Source organism: Diaphorina citri, unplaced genomic scaffold (genome assembly GCF_000475195.1).
Source record: "Diaphorina citri unplaced genomic scaffold, Diaci psyllid genome assembly version 1.1 scaffold655, whole genome shotgun sequence".
Classification (NCBI taxonomy): Eukaryota; Metazoa; Arthropoda; class Insecta; order Hemiptera; family Psyllidae; genus Diaphorina; species Diaphorina citri.
Window position 1 is genome coordinate 110,973 of NW_007378088.1, and position 9,770 is coordinate 120,742.

At 36.9% G+C, this 9,770-nt stretch overlaps 2 protein-coding genes across 2 annotated transcripts in view; both read left to right on the top strand.

Moving 5' to 3' along the window:
- Nucleotides 1-9,770, top strand: part of LOC103510900 — a 54,502-nt gene that overhangs the window by 41,565 nt on the left and 3,167 nt on the right. Inside the window, exons 13-15 of the mRNA XM_026824841.1 lie at nucleotides 5,574-5,668; nucleotides 6,821-6,931; nucleotides 7,651-7,761. Of these exons, the coding sequence (XP_026680642.1) occupies nucleotides 5,574-5,668; nucleotides 6,821-6,931; nucleotides 7,651-7,761 (317 nt within the window). The remainder of the gene's footprint in view (nucleotides 1-5,573; nucleotides 5,669-6,820; nucleotides 6,932-7,650; nucleotides 7,762-9,770) is intronic.
- The window catches only part of LOC103510901, a 10,750-nt gene continuing 8,633 nt past the window's right edge, over nucleotides 7,654-9,770 (top strand). The window contains exon 1 of the mRNA XM_026824842.1: nucleotides 7,654-7,761. The gene's annotated coding sequence lies outside the window, so the exon portion shown is untranslated. The remainder of the gene's footprint in view (nucleotides 7,762-9,770) is intronic.

Sequence of the window (9,770 nt, forward strand, 5' to 3'; positions counted from 1 at the left end):
ATTTCCTTTGTACATCTCTTGAATACGATTCCCAGTTCAAAGCAAGTCGTCTTTTGTACGAATTCAAATTAATTTTTCCCATCTTGTTCTCTTAGAAAAGTTTTCTCCTTTGAAATTCTCACATTTATTACACCGGACTTTTTTTCTCCTTTTTCTCTATGTTTTCTCAAAGAATTTTCGCAACAGACGTATATAAATAACTTAAATGTAAATGTATTGGCGTAGTGGTTGGGTAAGTTTCGCTGCAGTATTAATTGCTCAACCTACGTAGTTACGCCTTGCTAAGTATACGACTTGACTTGAACAAGCAACCTTCAGATCCAAAGTCCAACGTTTCAACCACTACACCACTGAGCCTGGGTATAATAAAATTATTCCCATTTTTCCTGACAGTCCTGTACTTACCTAACAATGCTGAGTCAATGCGAATGGTGCACATTTCACTCTAATATGAATAATAAGAAGGACGTACCCAGGACACCTGTCTGTACATTTCTTCTAACTTAATAACGGAGACATGTATTTTATTAAAGGCCCGTAAGACAAATCGGGAAAAAGTACCTTTACAACATTTGCGTTTTTCTCTAGCCTGATTTGGGGTGCAATAGTCCGATATACTGGACTCCGCACACAGGAATTTCGTTAAAAAAGTCCCCCACTTCAATGTAATGTAGTGTAATGTAAAGCCCAATTTCCACGACAGTAGATATGTTCCAGAAGTAATGTAACCCCTTTATCTTTTGAAAGGCTGGGAATTTTAGGTTTATGGTTGATCCTAGGATGAGAAAGAGGCATATGGCCTGTCCGGTGGTGGCGTCAAAAACTAGTTTTGACCCCCGGAAGTGGTACTTTATGGATAAAGATTTCGAGAAATTCAGATGAGAATATTTCTCGAGGAATTCAAAACGAGTTTTGACCCCCCGGAAGTGGAACTTTTTGGATAAAAAATCTCGAGAAATTCAAATGAGAATATTTCTCGAGAAATTCAGCCATCAGTCACCATTGTTGGGTGGTAGAGAATGCCTTGAGCGTTATGCCCGCCACTCAAGCTTAGACAGTCTGACAGACCCAGATCTGTCAGATAGTCTGAGGGTGACCTGGGTTTGAGTGTGTCTGAGCGTGAGTGACTGCCCTGACCCTCTCCTACTGGTTGACTTCCATTGAAGAGCTGACTAGGCCATTTCCTTTGTACATCTCTTGAATACGATTCTACGATTCAAAGCAAGTCGTCTTTTGTACGAATTCAAATTAATTTTTCCCATCTTGTTCTCTTAGAAAAGTTTTCTCCTTTGAAATTCTCACATTTATTACACCGGACTTTTTTTCTCCTTTTTCTCTATGTTTTCTCAAAGAATTTTCGCAACAGACGTATATAAATAACTTAAATGTAAATGTATTGGCGTAGTGGTTGGGTAAGTTTCGCTGCAGTATTAATTGCCCAACCTACGATCGACCTTGGCCTGGCACGTGGTTTGTTGATTAGAAATGTGAGATTTTTTTGTTATTGTTGCTAAATCCCCTTTAGGGGTGAGCTATTTTAATTATAATTATGTAGCAGCTATAGCTGCATTAAAACTTTACTGTTCTTCGTGCTGAGTCTTTCTCATCTTGTAGATAGAGAGGTGTAAGAAGGACATGGGCATGGCTAAAGCGTGTCTTAGGAACTTTGAAACCAATTGAAACTGATGAGAGACATACTACGGGATGGGCATGAAGTGAGTTCCATAATGGAGCAGTTGCAAATGGGTAAAAATTATAAATAAATGGTCGATTCCTATGTAAAAAGTTGGGAAAAATCCCCTCAGCTGGCAGTGAGTTCCATAATTGTACTGCCGTTACCAAGAGGGATTTACCCAGCGCTGTGCCTTTGTGTGGTGGCACTTTGAGAAGTTTAATCTCCGCCGGTCTTGTGGCATAATTATTTGGTTGCGCTAGGTATTCAAAGGCTCCCACCAGGTATTCCGGACATTTCTGATTCAACAGCTTGTAAAGATCAACCTACGATCGACCTTGGCCTGGCACGTGGTTTGTTGATTAGAAATTTGAGATTTTTTTTGTTATTGTTGCTAAATCCCCTTTAGGGGTGAGCTATTTTAATTATAATTATGTAGCAGCTATAGCTGCATTAAAACTTCACTGTTCTTCGTGCTGAGTCTTTCTCATCTTGTAGATAGAGAGGTGTAAGAAGGACATGGGCATGGCTAAAGCGTGTCTTAGGAACTTTGAAACCAATTGAAACTGATGAGAGGCATACTACGGGATGGGCATGCTACGACACGGACCACACGAGTCTAATGTAGCAGTTGTTTCATTGCTAGGAAATAAAAACGGTACGGTGGTGAGACAATCCTAAATAACTCTTCACACTAGCAAAAAAATAAGAACTCGAAATTTTGTTTTTGTACAAAATATTGAATAGCCGTGGATTTCTCACACTACATAAAAATGTTCCAGTGCCAAAGCCCTAGGGTGATATTTGCAATTTTGCACTCACCTTTGCTATTTCTTTAGAGGGAAATTCAGGCTAGTATCCTTCCTGTTTACAGTCCCCCTGTCAGACTAAGCTGGTCTACTCCCTGTTTAGCGTTCCCCAGTCAGACCGTCAGAAGAGTCATGCGTCATGGTATTCAGGTATATTATTTACTGAAGTTCTCTCAAAAATATTTGACCCTTCGCCACTGTAAACATGCTCATGACACACTATGATTAATTTATTTTGTTCCCCCTCTCCTTTCTCCCCGTTTTACCAGCAAAATATGCAAAAACATTGAATAGGTAAAGATTGTAGTCTATATAAACCCTGATAGAGCATAAAAATGCACCAATTGAAATGAAAACTTAGAGAAAAACATGCAGAACCTGACAAAGGTGTTCTGGGTAAAATATCTAAAAAAAGTAAGAAAAGCTCTGTTTCTGACAAACCCTATCTCTGGAAAAATGGCTCATCTATAAATTATTTTCCGTCATTTAGGTGTTAATATAAATTTAGGATTTCAAAGTCTGCCCTGTAAGCTCTAGGTCGCGGGTTCGAGATCCACCCGGGGAGAACTTTCTCCAAAAAAGATAAGGTTCATTCTCGGGATGGCTGGCTTTCTCCTATGCTGTCCTTCTTATCTGTTCAATTTTGGGACTCCAAGACCGTAGTTTCCTTTCTCAAACCTCTTGAAGAACGGGGAAAATAGAATTTTAAAATCCATGCATCACTAGATTTATCAGAAATTCACTCATCGATTAGAAATCAGAAATTCAGAATCTATTATTGGTTTTATTGATCAAACTATCTCTTCTTTTTCTAGGAAGGTCATCACGTTGATTATTCGCATTACTGATTGCCCTGGCAAATGGGCAATCGGTCTACAGGGGACAGCAGCCTCGGAAGTAGCTACGAAGCTACCGAACTTTCCAACGCCATCAAAGTCAAAGCTGGGTAAGTGTTCAACAATTCAGAACTGTTTCTGCAACAATTTAGCAAAAATCTCGGACATATTTCTGAATCATTTTTCTTCAACGAATTTTTCCAGTGTGTGATAGACTTAATTTTTCGTTTGTTGTTCTTTTTGCAGATGTTTTCGCGTCAACCCGAACACAGAACGGGGCAAGAAGATCTATCTGTTTCAAATGCTCATCCTGCCATTCATACCTATCTCAGCGCTTATCATACAGAACTCATACACAATGCACCAAGTCATACAAGAACATGAGGTTTGTATCATTGATAAACAAAGGAGGCAGCAAAAAGTTGTTGAATTTTGACGCATTGTTTGCTGAACAAGTCTTTTCGTCTTCTTCTTCTTCTTCTTCTTCTTCTTCTTCTTCTTCTCCTTCTCTAGTGTTCAGACGGGGTCGGCGTTTTTCGTCAGCCTCTCAATCAGCCCCAGCCAGAGTAATTGCTTTGGTTTTGGCTACAAAATTTTTACGAGTGGATGCCCTTCGAACTCAACCTTTGCTTTTCCTTTTGCTGTTTGCTTGTTTGTTAAACAAATATAGGAACAAAAGGGAAGGAGACATATTTTCTGTGGGGCCGCAGGGCCGTAGCCAGGATTTTGAATAAAAAAAGGAAAATAAAACTCAAAAAGGGGGGGCTGGGCTTCCCTAAATATACGGCCCTGAAACACTGCGCACTTGTGAAGAATTCCAAAAATATTTCGATAATAATATTACGTAGGGATTGAGTTTCCACTTTTTTTTCCAAAGAATAAAGATAAGTTATATATTATTATCCTCTAACAAGCAGCTCGTGGAGTGAAATCTCGTTGCCTTGAGTTATAAATAATAAAAATCATGATACAAATAAAATAAAAAATAATTACGTACAATGTAATTCGATATGTTCCCCGAGTTGTTCACTTTTTTCTCAAGAAATCCTTAGAAAATATTGTTGAGCTGTCGCCTAACAATGTTGAGCTGTCAGTGAATTTACAAAATAATGGATTGTACGGAAATCATTGAAATACCAAAGTTCCTGAAGGCACCTTATAATCCTGATAAACCTTAATTCTTGTTTCCTAGCTAATCTCCTCGTTTGTTCTGGATAATAAGAGAAGAGCTTTTATGGAATTATTCTTGGATAGACTTAAAGAAATGTGGGTCACTCACTCATTTTCAAAAGTTAGAGATAATATTCAAAAGATCAAAAGCATTAAAAATGGTACCATTGAGTCTTGGCAAAACTGGGAAAACATGAGGGACAAGGATATTACCTATTATGTAATGTACAACATACATTTTCTAGAAACTAGGCTAGAGAATGATAATAAAATTACATTAATTATTACAGGATACAAAAAATATTGTCTCCTATTTTTATCCTAGTTTGTACCTATAGGTAGATTATAGGTGTACCTATCTATCTCTCTATTCCATTTATTTGCTCCATACATTAAATAGCTTTTTGTCTGTTTCAGTTGCGATCGAACGGAGACATCATCAAAATCTTCAATTACCTGGTCGAAGAAAGGAACAATATTACAGCATATCTCATTAGGAAATCATTGAAATACCAAAGTTCCTGAAGGCACCTTATAATCCTGATAAACCTCAATTCTTGTTTCCTTGCCAATCTCCTCGTTTGTTCTGGATAATAAGAGAAGAGCTTTTATGGAATTATTCTTGGATAGACTCAAAGGAATGTGGGTCACTCACTCATTTTCAAAAGTTGGAGATAATATTCAAAAGATCAAAAGCATTAAAAATGGTACCTACCATTGAGTCTTGGCAAAACTGGGAAAACATGAGGGACAAGGATATTACCTATTATGCAATGTACAACATACATTTTCTAGAAACTAGGCTAGAGAATGATAATAAAATTACATTAATTATTACAGGATACAAAAAAATTGTCTTCGATTCCTAAAAACCATATTACCATACTGAATATTTCTCAGTTTTCCTCAAACTTTCCGCAACTCCTTTTGAGGTCGGTGTTTCCGCCTTTGCCATAATTCGTCCGTCCCTAAAAGATTGTCTTCTATTTTTATCCTAGTTTGTGTAGGTAGATTATAGGTGTATCTATCTATCTCTCTATTCCATTTATTTGCTCCATATATTAAAAAGCTTTTTGTCTGTTTCAGTTGCGATCGAACGGAGACATCATCAAAATTTTCAATTACCTGGTCGAAGAGAGGAACAATATTACAGCATATCTCATCCATTTTTCCAGGGCAAGGTAAGAATAGCGATGACTTAACTTCAATTCTTTATAGTCTTTCACTTAACTTCAATTCTTTATACTCACCTATCTCAAAAACTTACAAGAAAGTGTCACTGTACAGTTGTCAATGGTTTTATGGACTGTTGTTTTACTCTTCTTATGCTCGTAATAACCTGCTTGAGGGAGGCCGAGAAAAGCTACCAGCACCCGATTGACCAGATGGTCAACCAATACGGATACAAACCACGTGCATAGTTGCTGAACTTCAGTGATCTTTTAAGATTGGTGAATTTACCCTGCTATCGCCACTCTGCGCGGCGCGATTGGCTAAATTTAACTTTTGTATTGTAGTAGGTACCCTTGATCAAGAAATATTGTGAGGACGGGAAAATTGAGTTTTTTGCATCTCCACTGATTTCTCCGGGAACAGAAACTATAACAAAAACCTGTTCATTTATCCGAAGAGATATAATTGGATAACTTTTTTTTATTATTATTATTTTTAATAGAAAACTCTTCCATCTGTATTCGCACTATGAGAATCCTGAAGTGTGAAGGCGCTAAAATATTGATTGTTATGCGGCACTGACAGCTGAACGCTAAATAAATTACAAGCTAGATTGCTAAAAAAAAAAAAAAAAAAAAAAAAAAAAAAAAAAAAAAAAAAAAAAAGGAAGTAAAATATGAAAATGAAGAGCGGAGTTGAATGGAGAGGACAGTTTTTGTTCAGAATGTAGGAGAAGAAGAGGAAAAAGAGAAAAAGAAAAGGAAGACGAGAAAGAAGAAGAGAAAAAAGAAGGAGGAGGAGGAGAAGAAGAAGGAAAAAAATATGGGAGGAAATCAGGGATCAGGGTTAATCCTTTGTCAGCAAAAAAAAAAAATCTTTGAAATATGAGAAAATGAGAGACAATTAAAAAGTTCAATTAACTGACATAAATCTTCATAATGGCATTTCCAATCTCAGTGGTGTAGTGGACTTCGCATCTGGAGGGTGGTGGTCTGACGTCTGAGTCCAGGTCAAGTATTTTCTTTTTCCTTTGATTTCTGACGTATGAATAGCTATGTCAGAACCTCAATGGTGTAGTGGTTACCTCGGTGAGCTTCGGACATGGATTTTGGTGGTTCGAGTCCAAGTCAAGTCATAAGTCATATTCTACTTTGTTCCAGGAACAAATATGAGGCGGTTTCCGGGAACCTGTCCATGTTGTCCCAAGTTTCCTTGTTTGAAACTCGATTTCATCAGTTGCCAATTCTGAACAAATACTTGGAGATTCTCAGGTAGATATTGCTCTCAGTTCTACTTTCTATTACTAAAATAATTAAAAAGTATTGCAATTGGTCATTTTTTTCCCTTTTTTTTACATGTGGTTTGTGTGAAAATACACTTTATTCCCACAACGCGTCACACTCGGACGTAAAAAAAAAAAACTTTTCATTTGACTTTCAATAAAAAACGAACAAATACCCATGTGTTGTTGGAATGCGCCGCTTTTTTTTTTTTTTTTTTTTTTTTCAATTCTATTTATTTTGGAGAAAAAGAGAAAAAGAAAAGGAAGAAGAGAAAGAAGAAGAGAAAAAAGAAGAGGAAGAGAAGAAGAAGAAGGAGAAGGAGGAGAAGAAGAAGGAGGAGGAGGAGAAGAAGAAGAGGAAGAAAAATAAGGAGGAAAGGAAGAAGAAGAAGAAGAAGAAGGAAAAAATATGGGAGAAAATCAGGGTTAATCCTTTGTCAGCAAAAAAATTCTTTGAAATATGAGAAAATGAGAGACAAGACATAATTCTTCATAATGTGATTTCCAATCTCAGTGGTGTAGTGGACTTCGCATCTGGATGGTGGACGTCTGAGTCCAGGTCAAGTATTTTCTTTTTCCTTTGATTTCTGACGTATGAATCTATGTCAGAACCTCAATGGTGTAGTGGTTACCTCGGTGAGCTTCGGACATGGATTTTGGTGGTTCGAGTCCAAGTCAAATCATAAGTCATATTCTACGTTGTTCCAGGAACAAATATGAGGCGGTTTCCGGGAACCTGTCCATGTTGTCCCAAGTTTCCTTGTTTGAAACTCGATTTCATCAGTTGCCAATTCTGAACAAATACTTGGAGATTCTCAGGTAGATATTACTCTCAGTTCTACTTTCTATAACTAAAATAATTAAAAAGTATTGCAATTGGTCATTTTTTTCCCCCTTTTTTTTACATGTGGTTTGTGTGAAAATACACTTTATTCCCACAACGCGTCACACGCGGACGTAAAAAAAACTTTTCATTTGACTTTCAATAAAAAACGAACAAATACCCATGTGTTGTTCAACAAAAAGTTGAACCGTGGAATGCTCCGCTTTTTTTTTCACATTCACTTCATAAAGTTAGCTGGCTGTGGGTTACATTTGAGTACGTTGGCTTACGGTCCACTAGGTATGATCAAATTAATAAAATATCTAATAGGTACAACGACGTAAAATTGGAAAAAAGCACCTAGCGGAAAAAAAAGTTTGAAAAAATAATAGTAAAATAATAATTGAATTGCAATCAAATTGTGACTGCTTCGGAAAAAAAGCTATTGAATATTGTTCCAAACTGTTTTGATTGAAAAGGTAGGGTATACATACCTGTATTCCGGGAATATTATTCCCACGGGCAACCAGGCGGTTTTTCTGTTATGAAATTAAAATAATAATAATAATAATAATACTAATAATACTAATAATAAGAATAATAATAATAATAATAATAGCCTCTTGAGTGGAAGGTAACCGCTAGGCGAGGTTAACGCCGGAGGCGTTCTCTACCACATAACCCTTATAGGTATTCAAAGGCTCCCACCAGGTATTCCGGACATTTCTGATTCAACAGCTTGTAAAGAAATAGCAGCATGTAGACACCTAGATAAATGTGATAATTGACGGGGGTAAAAAGCAGCACAAGAGATTGATGAATGCTGCGATGATGGAGAAACAACATCACTAAGATGATGGAAATTCATACGCTGAAATTCGTAAAAAAAAAAGAACAAAATTGAAAGCAAATTTATGATAAGTGAAGAGTAGTAGGTGTGAAAGAGCTGCTCTTGATAGCATGAAAAATCTGCATGAGAGAAGGGAAAAAAAAGAAAGTGGAGAGAGAGAAAGAGAGAGAAGAAAGGTATGCAGGAAAAAAGGGACAGAGAAATGAAGAAGGGAAACTATAGAGAAAAAAATGGAAAAGGGAGACACAGGAAAAATGGGATAAAATTACAGACTACAGAAGTGAAGAGGAGAAAAAAAAGCGATAAAATGAGCGAAAACTGCCTAAGAGTCCTAAGGAAATAATTGGGCTTTTAAATAACATTTTCCATTTAGTTAATAAAAGGTTAAAGGCGCTACAAAGGTACGCTTTCTAAAAAACGGTTCGTACAGAAAGTACACATTGTTTTATACATTGTAGCCTGGGGGACTAGTGTAAAACACATGGGATGTATTCTCAAACATGAGTAAATATCTAAATCATATTATGTACAACGTATATTATGTACAACGTATGTACATACAATTTTATTTTGTACCTATCTACATATTATGTTTGTATACTTTTGTAGGTACACTTGACAATAACTAAAACTATGGGTTTCTGGGAAATTGGGTTCGTCACTTCCTATTTCCCAATTTCTATTCTGGGCTCTCAAAACTGAGAATACCTCTTGCTCTGCATACTGCATTGCCCTGCAAAATTTAAGGTTGCCAAAATTTATCATCCTCACAGGTAACTAAATTTAGAAATACACTACATAGATTAAATTTTGATCTACATATCAAAATAGGTTGCAAGTAGCATCTAGGCGAGACGAGCATTTGCATAAAAATTCCTTTGTATTCCACCAGAACCCTTTGATCTCATCTACGCTACGTTATAATTCGACTGGAACCCATTTCCAGTAGATGGCGCGGTCGACTGTAATGTACATGCAACTAGTTACCTACCTTTAGACCAGCCATTCTTAACCTATGGTCCGTGGACCACTAGTGGTCCGCGAGAAGGTTTCAGGTGGTCCGCGAGAGGTGAGTAAGGAAAAAGTCATCGTGTCTCTATTTTATATAACATACCCCTAAGAAAGAAAAAAAAATCTTTCCTCTTTTCATACAAC